General features: G+C 42.3%; 2 protein-coding genes across 3 annotated transcripts in view; one reads left to right on the top strand and one right to left on the bottom strand.

The window, feature by feature from the left end:
* The first annotated feature begins 2,667 nt into the window (after positions 1-2,667).
* LOC6903595 (uncharacterized) overlaps positions 2,668-26,344 on the top strand; it is a 36,698-nt gene continuing 13,021 nt past the window's right edge. Inside the window, exon 1 of one of the 2 annotated variants that reach the window (XM_015180122.2) lies at positions 2,668-2,830. The gene's annotated coding sequence lies outside the window, so the exon portion shown is untranslated. The remainder of the gene's footprint in view (positions 2,831-26,344) is intronic. The other variant, XM_033379907.1, reaches the window with a different exon arrangement.
* On the bottom strand, positions 5,229-7,424 carry LOC6903594 (serine/threonine-protein kinase polo-like). Its single transcript, XM_002132425.3, has 4 exons — positions 6,899-7,424; positions 6,066-6,821; positions 5,586-6,014; positions 5,229-5,518 (listed from the first exon to the last, which is right to left on the bottom strand). Exons 1-4 carry the CDS (start codon positions 7,220-7,222, stop codon positions 5,324-5,326), a joined length of 1,704 nt encoding a protein of 567 aa, XP_002132461.2. The 5' UTR covers positions 7,223-7,424; the 3' UTR covers positions 5,229-5,323.

The raw sequence follows: 26,344 nt of genomic DNA, 5'->3' as shown, positions 1-26,344 counted from the left end.
AATCGAGGGTCCCAAACACCTGTTCATTTCATGCATCATTTGCGGCTCTGCCCCTGGCCAACAGGCTATCTCATTCATTCTTGGCCAATTGAAAGTGCTGACTAATGTCATTGGGCAGTTTTCAACACCTGCTCCCAGCTGCCGAGCCCACTGTACAATGGATTTGCCCGGCTCTGGCTCTCGTTCTGTCTCTGCCGACTCTCTGCTCTGCCCTGCCATGCCCCTCCACACTCTGTGGCACTTTGCCACCGACTAATGCTAAGTAGCTTTAACGCTGCCGCATCGGTGGGTCGTTAAGCGGTGCCGCTGCTGCCGGTTGGGGGGCGGTTGAGGGCCTCGTGCGGCTCCTTTTTTTGAAGGAGTATACATCCCACAAGCGAGGGGGGGGGGGGGCCGTAAGAGTAGAAAAAAATGCCGCCCTAAATGCTACTAATTAATGAGGATTTAGTGAAAACTGTTTTCAGTTTTGTTGGGAATAAAAAACACACGAAAAATTCCATTGCAGCATTTCGTTCCGTGCCGTTCCGATCTGCACCCTCGACACCGTGCGGCATATTTCTTTGGTATTTTTCTAGTGCAGCCGTGGCATTAGCATATAAATAGCATTTTACATATAATTTTAGGCGCACATAATTCTAGGTATTTTGCCCCCAAAAAAAAACATACAACCTCAAAGATATATTTCAGCGCGCGCGCGTTATATTTTCGTTAAGTATTCCTCGTGTTTCAACCTAAGGTTGGCATTGAATTTAATGTCTCTGGGGCTGTTCGCGTGTGTCTGGTTATTAAAGAGCAGGACCCTAGGTCTCGTGTAAACAGGAAACGATCCTAGGCACACGGTGGCGCGGGGCGCGGGGGGAGGGGCATTTAACACGAGCAACTGGCAAACGGCAAACAAATGTAATCAATGAAATTTTATGTGCAACAGAAACGCACTCACTGGTACCTGGTAATACTCGGCATTTGGAGTACTTGTAATACCTCGGGGTTTTGTGGGGTATTCCTGGAGTTGTTTGTGTGTTTCACAGGCAAATATAGGGGTAAATATTGGGAATAGTATTTTAAAAGAGACGGACTTTGTTGATATCCCTTCGTGTTACAATTGGTTCTGTAAATACATATTCCAAGGAAAAGGCTTTAGGAAACAAATAAATTTAAGTAAATATTCCTGAAGAAAAGATCTAGGAGGTCACTGCAATGTTACTTTAAGGTTTTATTAGACCAACAATAGTTCTTTAAATATTCTGTAAGGATCTCCAAGAATATTCGTACATATATTTAATTTGGGAACTTAATTGTTGTATTTTTTATACAGATTATAAGCATTTTAGTCAGGAAAATTTCAGAAAAAATAATTTTACAAATAATGATTATAATCTTTTGAAATTTACCTATAAAAATCAGATTAAAAATATAAAAATATTGATATATAGAATTTTAAAACAAACTAATATTAATATTTTAAAATTTTGAAACACAAATACATATTTGAATGTGGTTTCCCATGGTATGAAAATTAAATGATATAAAATATTTTTAATAAAGAATAGAGTTTGAAAAAGTAAAAAATAATAATTATAATATATTAATTCCTATTTGCTGAAATTATATAAATTTAATATTCACTAATTATCCATAAATCCAACAAAAAATCCTTCAAAAGCGTTCAAAATTAAATCTTGAATAAGAGTTTTATAGTTTTTTTTTTATAAAAAACATTTGGGTCGTTGATATTACTATATTGAAAATTAAATTAATTAAAATCAATTAAAAAATACCCATTTCTGACCGCCAAATAGTAGCTGCGCGTAAATTGTTGATAAATCGCTGTCCATCGGGGAATTTTTTTAAGCGTGGTGGGTGTTCCACTCCCCGTTTAACCCAGCGGAAAACCCAGACTAGAATTTATTATTTCTATTGTTAAAATGTCTTTTCTTTAATACTAGATAAAGGAGAATGTATGCATTAAACGTGGCAAAATGTACCTTCTGGGGTAAACAAATATTTGTTTTTGCTTTTGCTTTTGCTTCGAAAAATTCGTCAATCGCAGGTCAAAGCGGACGTGCAGATAAGCGATCGGCGACGGGCAGCGCAGCGCAGCGCCGCATCACTTTTGCAATCTTCTCTTTTGCTTTGCTTTTTGTTTTTGTCACATTCGCAGCAGCTGCACAATTTGTCGCCTGTCAGTCGTGGGTGGGGGGTGGGGTAGTCGACTGCTCTTTGCTTTTGTCTTTTGCGGGAATTTGCCAGGGAATATTTTTGTACAGGGCAGCCCGCAGTCGCAACACTGAAACTTTTCCACTCCTCTCCTTCGCTGGTAGTTTTGGGATTTTCTATATACATTTTGTGGCGTGTTTACACTCGTTCTTTATGCTTTTATAACTTTATTTTGCCAGGCCAAACATTTGCGGGGGGGGGGTGGGTGGGTACACCGCCCCCCCTGCCCTCCGCACCGAGATACAAATTACAATTGCGGCGCGTAAAGAAATTAAAAAAGGATTTCTGTGTCAGGGATTGCCTTTGGCATTAGACCTGGATCTGAGACCTTTTGCCCTTGCGTAGTACGCCGTGCATATACATATATATTATATATTATTTATTTATACCTTTTTACCCTCCCCCCCCATTAATGCAAATATTTTACCTTGCTCTCTTTACAGACAGCCCCCGCCCCCCCGTCTCTCTCTCTCTCTGGAGCGGCCTGATTCGTTCGTGCGCTCTTTTCTGCTAATTGCTTTGGGTGTGTGTCCGCTCTCTTTTCACCGTTCTTTTTCTTGCTGTTCTCCGACCAAGCAGGCTCCACACTCAAGGCTCCTAAAAGGCTCTCAAGGTTAGTATTATACCTACTATTTACTCTCTATATATATGTATATATTGTAATTTGTATTCTTTTTGTGTGCCCGAAGAGAGGGATATCCGTGCCGTACCTTTCGCAGCAATTGGATTTATTTTTCGATGGGCGGGGGTTAAGGGGGGGCGGGTTTAATTGCCAGCTTTGGACAGATTTCTAATTACTGACTACTGAAGCGCAACCCAAAAGGTCATTGAGACATTTACATGCTGTGCAAATATGTACCAACAAAATAACAGAGAATATTTAAATTGAAATTAAGATACGTTTACGGGAAAACTGATGCCAAAAGGTGCCCAACGAGGAAAGGCAGGAAAATGTCAAAAGAAAATGAAAGTCAAGACTTGGGTCAAGACTTAAGTGAGGTATTAATTGTTTTGATAATGATACCGTCTTTAAGTGAAATCTTATCCCAGAAAATAGAAAGTCCCCATTGAGATCAATGGGCTAAGAAATGGGCTAAGGGAAAACAGTTTTTGTATAGTTTTAAAGACTGTGATGGATTCTGTTCTCTATATTTGCACTTTTTGTAACGAATTTGAATACGACTACGGTCCATCCATTGTGCTTTTAATTTGTTGCTTATTTTTCTAAATTTAACCTAAATAAAAAATTATATTTTTTATGGTTTCAATTATTGCAAACAAAATGCTTTTTAGCTCAAATTTTAATCTGAAAAAAATCATTGAAAAAATATTTTCTTGAAATTTGATAGATTTGGAACATTTCAAAAATCTTACTGAAAATATTCAGTAGCTTAGAGGAAATATTGCTGTATGTTTTTATATTTTTCTTAAAATAAAGTTAAGAAAAGAATAAAATGTAATATTTTTTAAATTTCTTTGGGTTTTAACCACAAAAAATGAGGAGGAGGAGCCTCTGTACCTCCTGCTCTGTCATCAATTACTAGATCTATTGTATTCTATGCCCAAGAGCTCAAACTCTCATGGAAACTCATTTATCGGAACTTTTCCCCGGCATAAAATAAAGGACTTTCCCAGTAAGACATCTCTGGAATCTCTTCTCCCTGGAAACTATTGGGGATACTTCCTTTCAAGTCTAAGAATTGACACTCAAAATCTAATATTTGACATGAAATGCAAAATAAAGGCAAAGACAATTCCTAAGAATACCTAAAATACCATTTAACACCGAACCGAAATTCAAATGAAGGCCGCTAGATAAAAGTTCAATCAGAGCTGATGATCCCACAAGAACATGGCATTAATCACTCAAAAGATACATCAAACTCTCCAAGAAAACTATTATGGAACTCTCAAGAACTTTATTCCACGAACGACAGTTCGGGCACTCGGGCACTACATTTACGATGATGCTTCAATAAAATCACATCTCATCGCAGTTGAACACCCCCTTCAAGGGCAACAACATTAGCCTTTTGTTAATCAAAGTGTAATTCGTGCTTTCCTGTTCTTTTGGCTGGAACTTAAAGCAGTGCTCTTCTGCTACTAAACTGCCAACTAAACAGCCATAAAAATCTCTGCAGTGAAGCGAAATAAGGCCAGAGACAGACTGGCAGACTGGCTGAGACTGAGAGAAAAAGAAACTTTCTTAACCACTCAAAGCACCACAAATCACTTTAAACTGTAAGGACAAACTTGAAGGAGTCACAAGATAAAGATAAAGACTGAACAGGAGACAGAGACAGAGCCAGTCCACCCATCCACCTGTGGGCTGGGGTCTGGGGTCTGGGGGTAAGCTATTAAATCTCTCTCTCTCTGTAGGTTGCGACGAAATCGTATATCTGTAAGATATACAATCACTTAAATCGTTGAGCGGGCTAATCCAGCTGCAGACTGCCTGCTCCTCGCGTTTCAAATGCCAAATATCGGTTTACAGGCAGTCGTCGAAGGCAACAAATCAATAATCACAAAAAAACCTCAAAAGAAAAGGAACGAAAGGAGAGGAAAGCGAATCAACACACACACACACACAGGAAAAACCCCCTGAAGGCATATCAAATTTTTGCTTTATTTATTTTTTTTTTTGTTCGCCGCCCTATGCCCATGATTGACAGGACCTTCGGGGGGGCGGTGGCGGGCGAAAAGTTTCCTCCTTTGAGGAGTTTCCTTTTCTTTTGGGCCATTCTTTCACTGATTTTGGCTTTTACTTTCGATTTGGCTTTTGTATTTGCGCTGATTAGCACAGGGCGGGGCGGGGGTGGGTGGCAAAAGGGGGCCGCCAAATGTTGTCATCATTGACTGCCTGCTTCCGTTTCGGTCTCTCGCTCTAATCTCTAGGGCTTCCAGGGCAACAGAGAGAGAGAGAGAGAGGGAGGGAGGGAGTCCTTGCAAATATTCTTCTTTTATTTATAAACAATTTCATTCGAAAAACATGAAACTAAAAACAAAAAACATTCAACAGTAAATATAAATTTAAACAGAAACAAAAACTATGATTGGGGAAACGCATTGTCGGGGGTGGATGGGAGGGCTGGAACTAATCCTAGAATTAGTTAAACATCTTCTCCAGCATTTTGCCAAGTTTTTCCTGGGCATAGCGTATCTTTGGGTAGACATCTTTGGATACACCTTTCTCCGCGATGGTCGAGAAGCGATATGTGCGAAAGTTCTTCTCGCGATCGATGTACGTGATGGCACTCTGACGCGGGCACAGAATGAGCTTCATGTGATCCGAGAAATTGATCTGAAATGGGGAATACTTTTGGGGTAAAGGCCTCAAAAGGGAGAGCTATATTTGGGTGCGGGGCTACCTGTAGGGTGCCGTTGGTCAGATGCATGACCACGGCACAGGTTGTGCGGAACCAGGTGTGCAAATGGGGCAGACGCGACACCTGGTCACTCTCGATGTTCACATTGTGGGCACCAGCCATCGCGAGATTCTCGATCATGTAGCGCTGGAAGTAGGACAGCAGCCTCATCTTCTTTTCCAGGGTCTTGCCGTAATCGGTGGTGGTCATGTAGCTCTCCTTGCCGTCCTTGTCGATGAAGTGGACGTTGATTTGATTGGGATGCAGAATCAGTTTGGTTGTGTCGTTGAACATAATGCCAATGCCCTCGTCGCAGAGCTGATAGCCGAAGCCGTACTTGTCGCTGTAGTCGACCCACTTGGATATCCATAAGAGCGGCTGTGCCGCAGGATCGGTATTCTCGTCCCCGAGATTGCCTGGCAGTTGGCACGGCTGTGGGCCCGCGATGATTACCACAATACCTTAACGGAAACAAGTACAAACCTGGTTTTCAATCAGATGGGTGAGCTGCTGGTGCAAGCTCTCAAGGTCGCTGCGGTAGTCCTCGCTGTGGCGGCACATCTGGGACGAGGCAGTGATGGTGTCCTGCAGGCTGCCCTTCAGGAGGGCCGACTGCTCAATACCGTTCATCTGCATCAGCGGCAGGCGATGAAGGGGGTCTTCGATGTAGGCAATGCGCGGAGCCATGGTCAGGCAAGAGATTGGCAAGAACGTGGGCACCCTCGAGACCTTCAGGAAGTCGTAGTTCAGCAACTGGCCAATGGCTGGCCGGCAGCTGGGGTCCGGCTGGAGCATGGCGATCACCATCTCCGCAGCGGGCTTTCTCAAGTAGCTGGGCACACGGTACTCGCACTTCTTGATCCTTGAGTAAGTGTCCCTCAGCGATTTGGTCTCGAACGGGGGCTGGCCCACCAACAGCGTGTACATGACGCAGCCAATCGACCAAATGTCCACCTCGAACGAGTGCCCCATCTTGTTGAGGATCTCGGGGGCAATGTAGTTGGGGGTGCCGCACATAGTCTTCTTGCGTTCGCCCTCGTATGCGATGATCGTGGCCAGGCCAAAGTCGCCAATCTTCACGTGCAGCAGATCGTCCAGGAAGAGGTTTCCCAGCTTCAGGTCGCGATGGATGATGTGCTTGTCGTGCAGATACTTGACGCCCTGGACGATCTGGTAAATGTAGTAGCGGCACTCGTACTCCGTGATGCATCCACGACGCTTGTGCAGCTCCATCAGCGACTGAGTGGCCAAAAAGGCGAAAAAGGCCCAAAAGGGTTGTCACCCATTATGCTGTGCTGGATTCTCGGCGTACTTACCCGCTTCTTGCACAGCTCCAGGACAATGTATATGTTCTGGATATCCTCGAAATAGCTGTGGAACTTTACTATGTTCGGATGATCGAGATCACGGTGAATGGTGATCTCCTGGGCGGTCTTCTCCTTCTGTTGGTGCTTGATAATCAGCTTCTTTGATACGATTTTGCCGGCAAAAACATCGTCGGTCTCCACATCCATGATCTCGTAGCACTTGGCAAAGCCACCCTTACCAAAGAACCGCAAACGCTTGTAAGTCCGGCGTAGATTCGAATCGTACAGACAATACGGTATATCTGTGTTTACATCCTCCGGTTTTTCGGCCATTTTGCCTTGTCGTTCACTCGCTACGTCCCGACGAAACCGCTTAAAAGATCAATGCCAATGATCACTCGCAGACTATGACTATGCCCACCGTCACACAGTTCACAAGTTCACGAAAAATAGTTACAAAAACGCTCCGAAAACCGTACTATATAAATGCCTATGTACGTGTTGTGGCTATTGAAACAACACTGGACGACTGGCCTCCTCTGACGACACACAACAAAATAATCATAACAAAAGCCAACTCGATGGGGGGGGAGTCTGCCCCAGAGGGTGTGCGTACAACGAACGTTGTACGGGTAATATTTTTGTCAATAGCCTCCGCCAACAATTGAATGGAAATGGTAAGGAGAGAACCAGGGAGAGAGCGGAACAGCAGAGCCCATAAATAAGCAAATAAAACGTAATAACTAAGTGAAAATGTGGAAATGTGTTGTTTGGTTCCGGGACGCAGGAGGGGGGCGGGGGGTGTCGGTCTCCCCCACTTTAATGTCCCCCTGGAGTGCAGCAAGGACTAAATGGAAATGTTCAAGTAGATCCCTGTGAATGGGCCAAAGGATAATGAAACGTTCTGCCAGAAAACATCAAAAGTGGCTTAGAATGTGCGGACCAAAGAGGGGGGAAACTGTTGAGTTGGTCGAAGGATGAATTATGAAGCAGAAGTTAGGGAAATTACCAAGAATTGGTTAGTTTTTGGATGATCTTTGAGCACATTGGGGAGTAGAACAGATAATCGGATTCTGATTCCAGAGAAAGATGAAAGAGATTCTACCAAAGACAGTGTATTGGATTCTGTGGACCGACTTCGCTGCCCGAGGCATTGACAAGCCGAGGCGAAGCTGTGTAAGCTTCGTGGCCGCCGTCAGAGGCGAAGGATAGCCTTCGGTAGCCTTCGTATCTTCGCGCGTCATGCAGTAGCACCCCTCAGTCGGCTTGCATTTCTGCCTGACTTTGACGGAGCCCTTCGAAGGCCCCTCATGGCGATTAAATCACTCCGAATGTTAAGCTCTTTGGGGTATTTCTCTACCCTCCTTTTCTCCCTGTGGCTAGAATACTTACCCAGATCCTAGAACGATTCCATCGATTATAGACCAATTAAGAAGGGCAAAAGCAAACAAATATTCGAATTTCTGTTGGAAATCATGGGACGAAGGGGGCTTTGGGGGAGTTGTCAATCCTGCTGGTAATATTTTGCACAGCTTGGCAATTCCCCAATCATTTCCGATCATCCTTTACCCCATACATATATTTCCGTGCAAAAACAAAAACAAACAGAAGCCGTATCCAACCTTTTGCCACTTATCCTCGAACCGCTTTGAACTCCTGAAACTGGTGAATATTTTATTCATGGAAACCAAATCTATTCCGAGCTGAGAGCTGAGAGCCGAGAGCTGGGCTTCCAGCTAGTTAGCTATGCCATCTGCCACGCCCTCGGAAACTACTTAGCAGCGGTGTGGCACACACACACACGGGGAATATATGTGGCACCATTCCACCAGAGTACGACTATATTCCGCCCTGATAAGTTGCAATGCATTTTCTTCTTGCATTTACCCCCCCTCAGCTCCAGCACCAGCCCTGCCTGCCCCTCCCTGATTCTGATTCAGATTCTGTTTCTGTTTTTTCCTCCTGTCATCGGCGGAGGGGGGCTAGGGTGATGGGGCGGGGGAGCTGTGTGCTATCTGCAGAGCGCCACGCTGCCAGAGAGCTAAACAATGAAGAACTAATCCGCAGAGTATACAAAAGAATAGCTATAAAACTGTTCAGTGTTCTCTCCGCCATTCTGTGAGTGGGTGTTGGGGATCTCTCTCTCTCTCAGTGCGGTGTGTGCGGGGGGCGGTGAGGGGGGGCAGGCATATGTGTTGGTATAAGGCCACTTTATGGCTGCCCTTTTGCAGCAATTGCAGGGCGCCGGGGCTGGGCTGCATTCAATCAACAAACTTTTTAAAGCGCAGTTACAAAACTCAAACATAAGAATGGAGCCGGGCAGAGGCCACAGTAAACCAAAGAAAACATGCAAGAAAAGATATCTGGCGAAGGTGCCAGATGTAGATACTCTTGGGTGGAATTTCCCTGAACTGATGTTGGAAATAATACCTGAATTGATGATCGAATCTATAAGAAACAGCAGAATCTTTGAGTTTTATTCATATATCTTCGGAAACAGGAAGTTTATTCTTACAACCACTCGCTTTAGGAACGATTATTCAGTTATTTGTTAAAGTTTCTTCCTTATATTTGCTTAAAACCTTTTGAAATTTCAATTTACATTATTTTATCCTCATAAAATTTGCTTTCTTTAAAAGATTATAAGATCGAGATAGCCTTCTAGAGGCACAAGGCACAGATGGACTCATTCCATAAAGATTTATGACAAGAAAATATTACATTTCTTAATATTTCTTGTTAAATCTTAAGGAACATATAAAGTTTTTCTTATCTTATTATTGATGTGTATCCCATGGGATTTATTACAGAAAATATACCATCTTTAGCAATAAACCATGAGTGCTAGTATCTGCATCGATTATCCTTCATTCCCTGCCAAAAACTACAAGATATAATAGAATTAGAGCTCTAAATCTGGTATTTCCACTATTTATGGAAAAAAAGATCTTCAAAATTTACTTCGTTACCAACAAAAAACCTTATTCTCTATACAAATACAAATATATGTATATTCACTTGATAAACTAGGAAGCAAGCACCCCTGCGCACTCGCTTTACTCTTGCGGCAACCCCCGGCTCACTAGCTATGCTCGCTCGCGCAGTTATGAGTAAAAAATGTTGACAAAATCTTAGATGTTTCAGCCACAGAGGAACCCTCCGACTAGACTATCTGTATCTCCCATAAATGCTTCCTCTGGCTGCCCTACAAACATCATGTCCCTATCGTAATACCCTTTTTGTTTGAGGGCGTATCAAAAAGATAGTGAATAGAGTGGGGGAAAAAGTAGAACAGAACATTGTGAAAGATACTACGTGATGGCTGTGGCTGGACGAGAAATTGCACAACAGACAGGAACCTCAACAACAAGAGGGACAACAGCAGCAGCGACAATAGCGACAGCGACGGCGACAGCGACGGCGACAGCGACAGCGACGGCGACAGCGACAGCAGCAGCGACGGCAGCAGAGCAGGAACAAGAGAAGCAGCGGAGGCAGCGTTTAATTATGACAATCAATACTCCCACACACACGCACACACATACATGTATACACACCCACACACATGAAAGATTTTATTGCTGATGTGCTCATTGCTCATCTGTGGAGCTGTGGAGCTGTGGGACCTCGGACTAGTGCAAATAAAACTTGATTAAATTCCATTGGCGGTTCCAATTTCGCACGGGTTGAGGGTCCCTCCCTCCGCCCCTGAGAATGGGAGGGGGGGGGGGGTCTCCCCAGCGTTGACCAGAAGGGACGACACATAGAATCCGAGCCACAGCTTCTGTGGAGACGGATGGATGGATGGCTGGCTGGAGGGACTGGATGACTGGCGTGGCAAAGGATGGACACACATGTCGTGTAGCCGTAGCCCTGGCTGTGGCGCATATTACAACAATCAAACATAACCTAATTAGACGCTGTTGTTGTTGTTGTTGTTGTTCCTTCCCCCCCTTCTTTATGAGGGTTTCATGAACTTCGGGGGCAAATTAAGGTTATGCAAACTAGCTGTTGGAAAAAACACTTGGATTAATGAGAGGACTCACAGCGAGGGTCCACACAAAAGATTGACCACAATATTCTGCCAAAGGAGAGCAAGTGGTAATTTGTTTACGTTGTTATAACCAGCCAGGAAGGGCCTTCTGACAGGGGATTGTGGCAGACTTTAGGGCAGGGAGATTAGTTTTTAAGGAGAAAAAGCCCCATCTCAAGGGCAGTATTCGTACTGGAACCCTGCCTGAAAGGGCAATCGTTCGAATCAGCGATTCAGCTTTCTTAAAACTTTGAATCGCTCGCCAGAAACAGACGAACAAAAGTGAAGCAGGTCTCGTCCTTTTTACTGCTTTGGATCAGCAAATTTCGGTTTTTTTTTCTCGCTCACTTTTGATTTGATTTTCTGGTAGAGAGAAAGAGAAAGCAACACAAAAATCTACTAGTTTTTTGCTTGATAAAACGTTTTTTGTGTGTAGTCAAACCGTTTTCTTAGTTTACACTGAAAGAAATTAATAGTGAGCCATTTCAGAGCTCAGCTGATATTAATCCGCAGGTCTCGGATGATTCTAGACTGATTGAGAGGCCTGTGGATTCTTGCAGGGCTCCTCCAGGGCTCCTCCAGGGTTCCTCCTCCTCCTCCTCCTCCTGCTCCTCCTCCTCCTCCTGCTCCTCCTCCTCCTCCTCCTCCTCCTCCTCCTCCTCCACCTCCTCCTCCTCCTCCTCCTCCTCCTCCTCCTCCTCCTCCACCTCCTCCTCCTCCTCCTCCTCCTCCTCCTCCTCCACCTCATCCCCTTTTAATACTCTAACTTACTTATTCCACATTGTTGCCTCTCTGTGGGTCAACCCACCGGCTAAAGGCTTTCCCTTCTAATTGAAAATTCCTCTAAATATCCTCGCTCGAGTTCCATGACTATCCGATGGCATTTAATTGAGTATTGCAGGACACATAATAACTGTGTTTAATCAAATATTAATTTGCATACATATAGATACATGTATGTCGATGAGTGGGTAATATATTGGTATCCATAAAGCTTTGAGGATTCTTTGTTCTGGGAGGACTGTTGCAGCCGCAGTTGCAGTTGCAGTTGCAGTTGCAGGTCTCCTCCGTGCAGGTGGCCGTAATTACAAGGCCACAAGTGTCCCTGGCTGTGTGTGCTCGTGTATGCCTCTCTTTCTGTGCCTGCCACAGAGCTCTCTGGCAGCTCTCTATCCTGTGGGTTTTTGTGCTGTGTTTGCACTGCCTTCAATTAACATGTGCGGTGCTACGCACTTTCTTTGACCCTGCCCCACGCACACATTCATCAAGTGTATTTGCACTGCATTAATATGAGTGTGTGTGGGCGTCTGCGTGTGTGTCTGTGTGTGTGTGTGGGGGAATCTGTGAAGTGGACGACAATCAAGCACACACTCAAAGATTAATCCTGACACTCACTTGCAAACTAATTACATGGCTCTTAGGCAACGCCCCCCGCCCCGGACCCATGAGACCCCCTACCAAAAAGCCTCCAATAAGCCAACATACATTGTATATGCCAGAGAACGAGAGACTATAATAAGACTGTGCCCTGAATGCCACATGTTGTAAACATCAATTGAATGCAACATTTGATTGGCAATAATTGAAAATAGTTGTTGTACATTAAGAGGTGCAGGGGGGGGTGTTTATTGGGTTGGATTTCCTGTTGCCATGGCGGCCTTTGTGTCCCTCTCTCTCTTCCTCTATCTCTCTCTTCCTGTCCCTCTTCCTGTATCTGTATCTGTGACTGCTTCTGTGTGCCATTTAATTCACACCCATTGGACACCCATCGAAACCAGGCAACGTCTGTTGTCATCATCATTATCGTCAGCCCCAAAAAGGAGCAGAGGGAGACAGAGAGACGTCCTATCCGGTGGGAAACAACAATAAATCCGTAATGATAGTCAGTCACTGTCATGCCACATCTTTTTGTCCTCCTTTTTCTTACATTTTTACATGCAATTTCATTTAACAAACAAATGAAATAAAACCCAAAAGAATGGAACGCGCCTTGTGCCCGCCTGAGAGAGAGAGAAGGCTATCTGAAAGATACATATAACCGTTAAGAAAGTAGCAGCCAATCATCTCAGCAGCTTGGGCCAATTGTCAGTCGGTCCCAATCCATCCGGTAATTGGACGAGGCGAATGCTTAACGCTTTTCACACGCCTGTTTACAGTTTTACAGTCCACCCCCCCCCCCCCCCCCACACCTACTTTTCCCCCCGCCCCCACTGAACTGCTGGTTTATCCCCCATTCTGTCCACTGCTGAGTTGGCAATTTTTCAGGGTTTAAGAAGAGAGTGCGCAAAAAAAAAGAAACCCAGAAAAAAAAAACTCGAAAAAATATGATAAATTGACAGCTCTTATCTAGCATTATGCCCCTTCGTCGAGCTCCTTAGCGGCAGTGGCCCAATGATTTTCCAGCAGGTTTTTATCCCCCTCTTTGTTTGCTTTTAGTTATGGAAAATGGAAAAACCAAATGGTGACCAATTATGGCAATGGAAAATGCGAATTTCGATTTAAGGGGTAGAATAGAAATAATATATCTGTGTTTTATTATTTATAAACTGAGACCTTGGGGAAGGCAGTCATTGGGCTAACCAGTCCATGATTTTAGGAGGTTTTTTAGTACAAGATTAAGTAAGACTAAGTCGAACAGAGAAGATCCAAGAAGTGTACTCATAAATATATCATAACCTCCTCAGAAAATCTCGAGATTCAGTGAGGTGTAAGGTTTAATTATAAATTATATTATTTGCTTAAAATTGGGCATTTTTTTTATATTAAAATAAAACTTAAATCGAAAGTTTTATTTATTTTAAAGATTTATTTCCATTAAAAATTAATTAATTAATTACAAATTAATTTTAAAAATGTAAATGGAATTTGGAAAATAAAATCCAAATTATTTTTGCTAAAATTTGGTGTTTAAATAATTTTAAAAATTTAAATGGGATTTGGAAAATAAAATCCAACTTATTTTTGCTAAAATTTGTTCTTAAAATAGATTTTATACACAGTTTTAAAGGTTTTTTTAGTACAAAAATTATTTAATACAAATGAAATACATTTTTAGAGGTCTTTTCCACCATATATTTTCAATTTCAAGAATTTATTGATTTTATTTTCTTATAAATTCAAAGTATGACGAATCAAAAAAGATTTCCTTTTACCTTTTTAGTCAAAGGGTTTGAATTTTCAAGGGGAAATCTGTCATTAAAGGTTGCCAAGGCAGCGCCTCGAACCCCACAATTATTTTCCAGGTATACCCAGCCCCGAAAAAACAGCAGCCTGCCTGCTGCCTGCCTGCCTGCATCAATGATATATGTAATCCCCGCCAATCATTGAACCTATTCATTAGATATATGGGATGCATGGATGTGTGGCCGGGGCTTAGAGCCCATAAGCCTGGGGCACTTCACTGCACACAAAAACAAATCGGTAAGGGGGGAGGTGCAGCTCAAAAGTTAAACGCATAATTAAAATCACTCTCAAAGGCTCGCGGGCCCCACACGACGACAGTATCAAAAGCCACAGAAACACACTTGAAATTTTTGTATGAAAAAAAAAAATAAATAAAAACCCATCAAACGGAATCTATACAAGTGTCTGCTGGTCTGTATCTGTAGCTGTATCTCTATCTGTAGCTGTTGCTGCCTGAGCATTAATCGCATTACTTATTAAATCAATTAAAAACTTTTTCAAGCGCATAAATAACAACATTTGTTGCGAATGGAAAGCCAGAGATGGGATCTATGTTTAAGCGAGTGTCGGGTAGGGGGGAAAGGCGACTGAACAATCACAGAATATAATGTTTTATTGTGTTTTTGTAATGCATTTGTCTGACTGCCTGTCGACTGTCCGTCTATCCGTCTGTCTATCCGTCTATCCGTCTGTCTGACATTCACTTAAACATTGTTGCTGCTGCAACTGCCACTGGCTGGGGCATGGTATCATCATTTCTGTTGTTGATTTTGATGTAATTATTCACACTGCAATTATACGAATCATGGCGAAAAGTTTGCGCGGCTTTTGCTTTATGTTCTTATTGCTGCTGCTCTGCTGCTGCTGCTGTTCATAATCTGCAATAAAAACACAAGCTACATATCTGATGGGGGGCCTTCGAGAGGGGGGCGGGGAGGTGGAAGGCGTTCGTTCTGCACATTATTATGCGAAAATCGTATCAAAGGATTGCACAGAATAACAACAACAGCACTGATGCTGCTGCCTCTGCCTCTGCCTCACATTGCATAATGTCATTAAAGGGTGAGTGGAAGGGCGGCGGGGGGTTGGGGGGAAACAACATACACATCCACATGGAACGTTGTTCGGTAATTTTATACTTTTGCATACAACCAACCAACCAACCAACCATCCATCCATCCAACCATCCAACCATCCATCCATCCAGTCAAAGCATTCATATTCAGCTATCCATAACACAGAAATATCCTCTTCAAAACATACACAAAACACAACAAAAAAGAAAAACATTTCTTGTCGGAAAATGTATCTGCCATGCGAGAGTTCTCTCTCTGGCAATCTGCTAGAAACAAGTGGGAGAAGGCCATTGATTAGATTTCGACCTTTGCGATACCTCTTGAGTATGGGGATTATGGAGGCTGATTGGGGGCACATTTTCGGATAGATATTTCTAAGAATAAGAGATGTGTTATAGGGGAATGCTGGTAAAGAGGATTTCGCTGTCATTTCTGGCAATCCAACTAGGCCTATAGGCCCATAATTCCGATAATAATGATCTAAAAGTTATGATTTTGGGTGAATGTTTAGGTAATATCTTCATCTTTGAGTATAGTATTTTTGGGCACTGTATCTTTTAAATAGTGGATGCCACAAGCTCTAAAAGTTGATTTCTCAAAAAAATTCAGAAAATATTGAATATATAAAAATACTGTTAAATATAATACTGAAATGATATAGAGGTAATACTGAATCGATACTGAAAATAGTACTGCGTATACTGAAATAATACTGAATATATTTTATATACTGAAATATTTCTGATAATATTGAATATTCTGAAAAAATAATAAACATACTGAAATAATACTGAATGTACTGAAATAATACTAAAATATATAATATACTGAAATAATATTTAAATAATGATGCAAATTAAACAAAATATACTGAAAATAATACTGCAATTATTTTCAGTAATACTGAATATATTTTATGTATTGAAATATTACTAAAAATATTGAATATTATAAAAAAAAAATATTTAATATACTGCAATAATACTTAATATACTAAAATAATCCTAGAAATTATACTAAATATACAAAAATACTACTAAAATAATACTGAATACTGCTGGCGAGCATTTTTGTTGCATTTTTGAAAACCCAGCCCGATAGATGGCCAAATAAATACCCAAAATTCACATAATATTTATCGAATTACATTGATTTCCGGAAAATAGGTAGATAATATCTTTATAAATGATTAAACTAAAATTTAGCTTCGTATCTTTGCAATTGTGAATGCCACACACATTTCAAAATTTGCGAACTCCAAAGTATACCTGAAGGATCTTTCATCATACTGTATTTGTGTGTATTGCCCATAAATTTGTATGCATTTCTGCCTTTTTAAGCCACACAAATAGGAGTACCATATATACCCCTTTTACTCGATGCACACCCTCTCCCTAGGCATTCCTCAGCTAATACACTCTTCCCTTTTTGTGCCATGGCTTATGCAAACACACAGCAAATATCCATAATGTAAATGAAAGAAACACCAGGCCACCCAGCGCCGCCCTTCCACACAAATTCCCATATTATTGAAGAAGGAAACAACAGACACAAATTGATTGATATATTCATAGGAAAATCCATGATATCCTTGTAAATTCCTGATGACTTTTGGTTGCCAAAACATTTCCCGGAGACAACACGGGAACACAGCTTCTCAGGTTGAAGCTTCTTGAAGATGCCATCCATCCATCCATCCAGCCATCCAATGGCTGGTGGGGGGAAGTCATCGTTTAATTAAAAACATTTTGTATACACATTTGCTTCCCTTTTTGCTTCAGATTCAGATTGTTGCTGCCGTTGCTGCTGTTGCTGTTGCTGTTGCGATTCCGTTTGCAATTGCTTTTTGCCTCAGATACTTCCTAGTAGTGCCCCCCTTTTTTAGCTCTCCATCTGTATCCTACTCTTGTTAATGATATCACCCAAATGGCTGATGCTCCTGCTGCTCCGCCTTCCTCTGCCTTTTGTTGTTGCTGATTTGTGGGTACCCTATAGAGGGTATTATGACTGGGGACAAGGTGTTGGCTACAGAGAGATGGTGGCTCTTTTCGAAGGTATTTTTGATGAGAAAATATTTCGTTTGAATCCCAGAAGAGATAGTTTTTAGATCATTTGGTTTTCAAGCAGCAGATTCCATGGAATAAATACTAAAAATACCTAATTAAATACTAAATAAATACTTAAAAACTATATTTTTTTGAAGGAAATCCATAGACACTTTCTATAGATACTTCAAGCCAAGTCAATAATCTGTAGATGCAGCTTTTTGCTCCCACAAAATTCCAAAATTCTCCACCAAATTTGATCCACCATCCACTGAGGCTCGACTCGAGATGCACAAGCGAAAGCTGCCGAGGAGACTACCCCAGAACCGAGTTTTCTTCTGCCCACAGGTCTATTCCAGGGTATCCCACACTTCGTGGCCCCAACAGCTCTCTTGCCGCTCTTGCTTCACTGGTGCCGCAATGTTGCTGCTGCTGCTCCTGATGTGTTCCTCCTGTCAGTTGTCTGTGCCGCTTGTTCGTTGCTGTGTTAATGATATTTAATGATGATGCTATGCTTGTTCCTTCTGCTGCTGCTGCTGTTGCTGCCACGCCCTCCAGCCAGAACCATTTGCAAGGCCAAGCCCCAGAATACCATTGAATATTTTGGCTGAATCTAGCAACCAAAATCCAGAGCCCAGAATCCAGAATCCTCATTCTCCTACCCATGTATGCACATGGAAAATTTTGTTTGTCTATGCGGGACGTCATTTGATTTTCGTCTGTTGGCTGCTGGCTTTTAATATGCCCCTGCCCCCTGGCCCCAGCCACTGCACTCTCTGTAAGCCTCCACTCCACTGTATATCTGTATCTGTATCTGTATCTGTGTATACATCAGGCATGGTTGCAAACTAATTTTGGTTAGGCAGGCGCCAGTTATTGCCATGTCCAATTGTGGGGCCTGGGCCCGGCCCCCCCGCCGGCCACAATCATTATCAGTTTTCCGTTTTTCGGTGCGGTTAGAGCTGGATTGTCCGTCCGTGTGTTTGTGTGGCATCCAAGGGATTGGGTTCTTCATTTTGTGGCCAATACAAACACAATCATCCGCATACAGCGTTGCACACACACAATTTGGCTTTCAGCTTTCAGCTTTTGGCTTTTTATCTGCCATCTGCTATCTGAAATTCTTATTTTTGTTTAGGGGGTGGCCTTGGGGGAGGGGGAGGGGGAGGCAGAGCCAACCTCCAACCCCACTTGTTGCTCCCCACAACAAATTGGAGTTTGCACTGCACAAGTTTTTGTTGCTGGTAATTGCAGCCAGACCAGACCCTAAGATTCGGCTAATAGAACGTTCAGATGGCAAATGGTGGGGGATTGAATGAACCTTTGAGTAGAGCCAGATATAAATTGCAGCCATCGAATAGTGAAATTTATTGACACTCACTTAATTTTAAAGTGTTGCAAGGGCGAAAGGCAACGCCAACGCCAACGGAGGCACAACTGTTCACTGAACTGGAAAATATTCGATTGCTTGACAGCTGGACACGGCGATAAATGAGTCTGTTAAATGGATAAATAACTCCCATGCAATAGCAGAGTTCATTTAACAGCAGAATACATTCCGCATATATTCTCGAATCCATGGCAGTACATAATCCACTTACCAGAGTTGACTTTAAGTAGAAGTCTGCAACGATTACTGATGACAGGAATTAAGGGACTCTCGGAAGATATCGCCTCAAACAATCGATGAATAATGTGCAATAATAATCTGGTCGATAAGGTACAATATAATATACAATATAAGGTATAATATATCCATATCGTTGACTGATTGACGAGGATAATCGCGTATAAGCCTCAAAAAAAATATTTCGACAGATTTTTACTTTTAAATATATAAAATATCCATACAATATCATATTCCTGAAGACATTTTGTGATAAATTTTTTATTTTAATACATCAAAAATAAATACAATTTAAATATCTATATTTAAACGATAAATGTATGCAATAAATGAATCTTGGATGGCTTCCTTTAATCAATAAAAGACAATCCTCTACAATCTATTGTAATACACCCACTTCCCTTGGCCACCTTATTTACACACTTAATTATGGTCGAAATCGATACACAGCTTCCACGAAATCCAAAAAAAAGAAAGGTCAACCCACTCTCTAAATCAATTCCAGGCGACAGCCAACTTTCAGCCATAATCAAAAGACACTTTCAAATTGTTGAAGGCCCTGGCGCTGATTTGGTGTTAAACCAAATATCGATCGTTGAGGCCGCAGGCAACATATGTATGTATTGCTGTGTGTGTTGTCGCATCGCTGGGATGGGGGGGGGAGGGGACGGTAATATCTAATTCCGGCTCAAGGCACTGCCAACCGAAAAACCGAAACCAAAACTCGAAAGCCATTTCCCTCGTAATTACTCGAATCGCGGCTCTTGTCGCCTTTTTTGGGCCAAAAACTAAGAGTAATTTATGCAATCTAGTGCACAGGGTACAAGTGTATCTGTGTATCTGTGAGATACTGCCATCATGTGAGTACTGAGTAACCTCCACCACCCCTGATGTCTGCCTGTGCTCTCAGTACCGCCTCCCTCAATGTCTGTAGTCGCTCTCTATGCCGTTGCTCCGGCCGGAGTTTATTTAATATGCGTGCGGCGTCAAAGTTTGTGATGATTATTTCGGCAGTACCGGCAATAGCGGCAATAGCGGCATTCGGGGAGACTGACTGACTGCCCTGCCCTGCCCTGACAGACACGCCCACCGTTCCATGCATACGAAAATAACCAATATTGATTTGTCATGGTACCTCCTCCACCTCCTCCCCCTCCTCCACCGCGGAGTGGCATAAGGAATCGTCTCGGAGGTGGATCAGACTTCCCCCGATGAAGAGGCGGAAGGGTGGGGGAGGACTGGGTCTGCGTCTGCTTCATCGCTTCTTCTGCGTCAATATTCTGTTGTGTGTATCTTTTTTTTTTGTTTTTTTTTGGCGACTGCCTTTAATGATTTTTGGGCTGCAGCTTTGCAAGAGAGTTAGAGGGAGAGAGAGAGTCGCTCCTCCCTTTATTTGCAACGCTCTTTGTCCGCCTCTATATCTGCTCGTACTTATCTGCGGAGCTCTGTTCGCTGCCTAGTGGGGGCGTGTTCCCAAAAACGTATAATTATAAGAAAATTTAAATGTGGGCTGAAATTTAGAAACTTTAGAAACCGGCAAACATGGGCATACAATGGGAAGTATTCAAGGAAGTTTTCTGGGAGATTTGTATAATAAAGGGTGGCAATAAGCAGAGAGAACAAAATAAAGACAGAAACTACGCAGCAAAGCAGTAGATTCCTGTCCCGTTGGTTATTGCTTTTGCACTTTACGAGAGAGCAGCTTCGTTTTTGCTGAGAGCGACAGTCGAGGGCTCAATATGGTTGCTGTTGCCGAGCGAGAGAGAGCGCCAGAACTTGGCTTTGCTGAGCGAGAGAGAGAGAGCAAATGGAATGAAGCGATTGCGTAAGAGCGCAGCAGAGCTCGTAGATCACATGAAGATCAGATCAAGAGATAAGAAAATTGAAAGACTTCACAGCTCGCTCTCACGGGCATAAAAGTGAGGAAAAATATGAGCAAGTCTGTGCCTGTCCATTTCTGACAAATTTATATTTTTACAAGGGGCATTCCCACAAATTTCGGTCAATAATTTCGATTTTTTTAACAATTATTATACCCGATACTCAAAATGAGTATTGGGGTATATTAGATTTGTGGTAAAAGTGGATGTGTGTAACGTCCAGAAGGAATCGTTTCCGACCCCATAAAGTATATATATTCTTGATCAGCATCAATAGCCGAGTCGATTGAGCCATGTCTGTCTGTCCGTCTGTCCGTCCGTCCGTCTGTCCGTCCCCTTCAGCGCCTAATGCTCAAAGACTATAAGAGCTAGAGCAACGATGTTTTGGATCCAGACTTCTGTGATATGTCACTGCTCCAAAAATATTTCAAAACTTTGCCCCGCCCACTTCCGCCCCCACAAAGGGCGAAAATCAGTGGCATCCACAATTTCGACGATACGAGAAAACTAAAAACGCAGAATCGTAGAAGTTTACTATATCTTCTAGAGTGCAAAATCTGAACCAGATCGTATAATTATTACAGCCAGAATCACGAAAACAATATCACTCTTTCTCGCTCTGTCTCACTCTAACACACAGGTTTCATGGTCGGTTTTGCCAATTGCAAAATATGAGTTCAAGGATCTCAGAACCTATAAAAGCCAGAGCAACCAAATTTGGTATCCACACTCCTGTGATATCGGACCTTGACCGTTTCCTGTCCAAATTTCGCCACACCCCCTTCCGCCCCCGCAAAGGACGAAAATCTGAGGCAACCACAAATCTCAGAGACTATTAAGGCTAGAGTAACCAAGTTTGGTACACACACTCCTTTAAGATGCCACTATAAAACGTATATCTCAGAATTTCGCCCCACCCCCATCCGCCCCCACAAAGGACGAAAATCTGTTGCATCCACAATATTGCAGATTCGAGAAAACTAAAAACGCAGAATCATAGATAATGACCATATCTATCAGATTGGTGAATCTGGATCAGATCAGATCATTTTTATAGCCAAAAGGAACAAATCAATTTGCAGTGGCTACGCAGCGCGTAGCTCAGACTGATTTTCTGTCTCTCTCGCACGCACTCTTTGTCGTGTCGTTTAATATTAGCGGCGTCTGCCAGAGGAGAGCCATACTGACTTAGTATCGGGTATAACCGTAGAGTTGCGGTGTCCGCAGCAACTCACAACGTTCCCCCTCGTTTTAAAAGTACATTGGTAGATCTTTTATGCAGAGATTTTTGTAAAACTTTTCTTGGAAAATAAGACAATTCTTAAGATTTTTATTTAAAAAAAATCTAAAATGTCTTAAATTTTTGTCAAAATATAAAATTTTGAGTATATTGATTTAATGCTTTGCTTATTAAAAGAAAATCATTAAAATGCCAGAAAATTTAGGTGCATTTTCCACTTGCTTTGATCTTCTTCGAGATTTTGATTTACAGAACATCTCCTTCAAGTTGGCTTTCCATTTATTAAATTGTTTTGTTTGCCAAAATCTTGTTGAGATTTTTTATTTCGTCTGCCAGACAACAGCCTACTCCCTCTCTCCCACTCTCCCACCCTCTCTCTCTCTATTCCTCGCTTTCTGTGAGCCTCTCTGGCTGGCTTTCTATGTGTTCCACTTGCTTTTTGTGTGCATTATGATGTTGATTATTCAGATTATTATTACCAGCAGCAGTGGCATCATCATCATCATCATCATCATCATCATCATCATGAACCGGCATAGGCTGAGTCGCAGACTTTATCGTGTGCTGCTGCTACTGCCGCTGCTTCTTCTGCTGCATGATTCACAGTTTTGTTGCATGCCTCAATAGTCTGAGCCGGCTTAGGCACGCTTCATGGGCTGCCATCCAACTACATGCGATATGTCTTTCTCTCTCTGTTCCACGAACAAAGTTTTCGGGCCTGTAATAAAGCGCAAACCAAATGCATTCACTGAACAATTGAAATTTATAATTAGTAGCAGAGCAGAGCAGAGAAGAGCAGGGCAGAACACAGCATCCGACAGAGAGATCCAGCACGCACACCCCAGAATATGATTAATACTTCCCGAAGTTATTTGTTATTAGATTACACATGGAAAGAGAGAGAGACAGACATAGACAGAGCGAGAGATTCCCAAGGGGAGAGCAGCAGCAGCAGCAGCAGCAGCAGTGGAGTAGAGTGGAGTGGATCGTTTTTGGTGCATTGTGCGTTCCGTCTATTGTCTGGGTGCCATGGCATTGTTTGCCCGAGCCCTAGCCCCAGCCCGAGACCGAACCCGAGCCCGAACCCGAGCCCTGCCTTCCTCTGGAGCTTTCATTGTTTTCATCGTTCGTTCGCTTTCTGATAACACGAGTCTTTTTTCGACTGATAGAAGGGGGGAAGCAGCGTGGGGAAGCAGCTAAAACTTCAAATTGAAAACTTTAATTAGAATTATTGTTATAGTTGTTGTTGTTGCAGCTACCAGCTACTGCCACTGCCATTGTCAATGTAGGAACCTGCCTCTTAAGTGCCCCGACCAAAAACTTGAACTTCGAACCTCGAACCCACCCTTCGGACACGAAGGACTCCGACTCACCTTCGTCGGGGGAGGAATAGGGTGGTGGGGAGGGGAGGCCCCGCTCTCCAGGTCTCTGTGTAAAAGTTGACGCAAAACTTTGCCCCAGGAACTTGACGCGTGTTCAACATACTTGAGCGCCTTCAATTCTATATATTTTATAAGGTAGCGGACAGGAATGGGAATGGGAATGGTGGTGGGAATGCGAGTGGTGGGAGATTGTCTGCCTGGCAAGTGCAGTTTTAATATGTTGAAAGTTTTGTTCGGAAATCAGTTAGCCGCTTAGTTTAGAAATTGAACTTTTACCCAAGAGAATGTCTGGCACGCTTCCCACACGCACACGGAGGCACTCAAAGAACGCTTTTATCAATCATGCAATTTAGAAATATATATATATTTTTACACCCACACACGCACAGCCACAACTATATATTGCATTGTATTTTTATTGTATTGTACGTACTTCCTGTTTAATTGTCAATTAGTGGGGGCATTTTTCTCCAAAACCCAATCAACCGCAACGATCCCAATCAATTTATTGTATAATTCGCATTGAAAAATGTTGGAAAAAAGTACCAGAGACCCCCAAAGACCAGGCCAGGCCTGGGAACCCTTCCCCATAGACCATTAATTAGTTAGGCCGCAAATTAGTGGACCATACCACACACACACACACATAGCGTATAAATTTAATACATAACTCCATACATAAACAGACGCATGTTCTTTGGGAGAGCGTGTGTGTTTTCATAAAGCCCAGGCCCTGTAATTATTAAAAATGAATTTCAATCTAATTTATAATGAGATGGTTTTCGGGCGGCTGCTGTTGTTTGCGGATTCTTTTTGATATACGAGCAAACGAGCATCTGTGTATCTGGAAACCACAGACCGGCGGCTGGTGGATTTTTTAACAAATTGCTTTATGGCCAAAAATCAAATTCACTTATCGTGTGATTTCTGTGGCATTAAATGTTTGGGCATGGATTAATTACATGCCAAAATTCAGCAAGTTTATAATGTTATTTGTATCTGAGAGTATAATAGGTAGATCAAACGTATAAACCGTCCATATTCCTGTGATATCACACGGCACCTGTTCCACCACAGTATATTACAAGCAAGCATTGAATGTGCCAGTGGACTTCAGGAGCAGGCTTGAATCTGGTTCAATCAGCACTTTCGGATGAGCGGAATATTCAATATTTGGCTAAAAATTTGTCTATAGAGACTCACTATTAGAGACTGATTACTGGGAACTATAGTGTGCTGCTACTCCAAATTTTCCACTGGCCTTTCTGCTGAGATGCTAATCGATGAAAATTCGAGTTTTCAGAGAGCTCAAAAGCCATCGCTAAATCGAAATCAAATAGAAGGTGGAATATGGAAGTAAATCCCAGTTTTTCCAAGAGTTTACTCCAATTTAGGTTATCCATAAGATGAATTTTTTAAAGATATTAACTGATCAAAATATTCGGAATGTAGAAGTGCATTAGTAAATGGTTAAAGACTTTATTCAGAATGTTTTAGTTTGTATTTTAAGCCATATTTATCCGTCCTATCAAGTTACAGTCAGAAACCATAAACGGAGTTCCTTTGAAAGGTTTTTAAACCCCTAGAAGGAGAAAGTGGTTCAACATTCTTAGCAGAATATACATATTTTCAAATAATTCTTGAAAGCATATAATCTCCTAATATCCAGCTACATATTTCTGTTAATTGTTTGACCAACAAACTGTTGAGACTGCGAGTATCTTTGAGATACGAACATGACAAATGACAAACAACTCGAGAGGGAGAGAGGAGAGCAGCTCTCATACTTGCCACAATCAGTTTCAGATAACACGAATCTGTATCTCTGTATCTGGCCGCGAGCCATCCATCAATGTCAATCTACCATCGAGTGTCCCAAAAACAGTTGGTTAAATAATCAATATACATACGAGTATACGAGTATAAGTAAGGCAAACAATGAACTCAGTCGAATGTCAAACAATTCCGACACTCTCGCGGAGACTCTGCCCTCCGATACTCGTAGAACTGGAACAGACTTACACTCTCTCATTTGGTTAACGATCGAGAACCGATCATTTATCAATACTGGACGGACGGGAGGGAGTACTCGGTGACCCCATGCCACCATTTGCTGTAGCATTTTTTGGGGGCATACATAAATAAATTGAAAACCCCTCAAAATATGTATGGTAATGGGCCGTGGCGGGCTCACATTTTGCCATATTGTTCTAATTGCAGCCATTTGTTAGGCTGTGAAAGAATGGAAATTGGAAACCCGAGGCAGAATAAAGTGAAATGCGTGTCGTGTCGTTATTTCGAAATCAGCTGTGGCCCCACAGAGGAGACTTTTCGAGGGGCCCCCTAATTGATATTAAATAACTCAACGACCAACCACCAACAACCTGTTACGCAACACAACATATACATACATCTTCTGAAATATCCAGATGTGGCATTTACGCGTATATATACATATATATTTTAATAAATGCAAAACCATAAATAAACTGCCGCCCAGGTCGACCCCGAACCACACACAAAAATTAATAATAAAGAACCCAAAAAGAGCGAGAACAAAGGCGAGAAAACAAACGATAAACGAAACAAAGTCCCCAACAATTTCTCAGATTTACTCCGCCGACAAAAAACTAAACGTTTATCATACAAAAAAAAACCAGAATACTTGCCATATTTTATACATTATTTACGCCTTTTACTACCGAACGGAATGGAACGGAGCGGAGTGGAGCGGAGGGGAGGGGTCGACGTCCGATGGGAACCGTGACTAATTAAGCAATTTTCTGAGCCAAAATCGGAATCTGTCTCAAAGTCTCAAGTCTCAGACTCAGACATCCCAGTCTCAGTGTCAGTCTCGTTCTCATTTTTCGCTTTAACTTTAAGGTTGACTAATTATTTATGCTTTTAATGATACAACTTTGTTTGGTTTTTGTTGGTTATTCTTGGAGTTTTATCAGTCGATAGTGAGGATGGAATACTCTTCTCTGAA

Source organism: Drosophila pseudoobscura, chromosome 4 (assembly GCF_009870125.1).
Source record: "Drosophila pseudoobscura strain MV-25-SWS-2005 chromosome 4, UCI_Dpse_MV25, whole genome shotgun sequence".
Lineage (NCBI taxonomy): Eukaryota > Metazoa > Arthropoda > Insecta > Diptera > Drosophilidae > Drosophila > Drosophila pseudoobscura.
This window is presented reverse-complemented; position numbering and strand designations above follow the sequence as displayed.

Bases quoted from the DNA above. Each gene is read 5' to 3' on its own strand.
- LOC6903594 (XM_002132425.3), bottom strand. From the start codon at position 7,222: ATGGCCGAAAAACCGGAGGATGTAAACACAGATATACCGTATTGTCTG. The intron at 6,015-6,065 runs GTTTGTACTTGT...GCGGGCCCACAG, and splicing joins CCCATCTGATTGAAAACCAG to CCGTGCCAACTGCCAGGCAA. The intron at 5,519-5,585 runs GTAGCCCCGCAC...TCCCCATTTCAG, and splicing joins TGACCAACGGCACCCTACAG to ATCAATTTCTCGGATCACAT.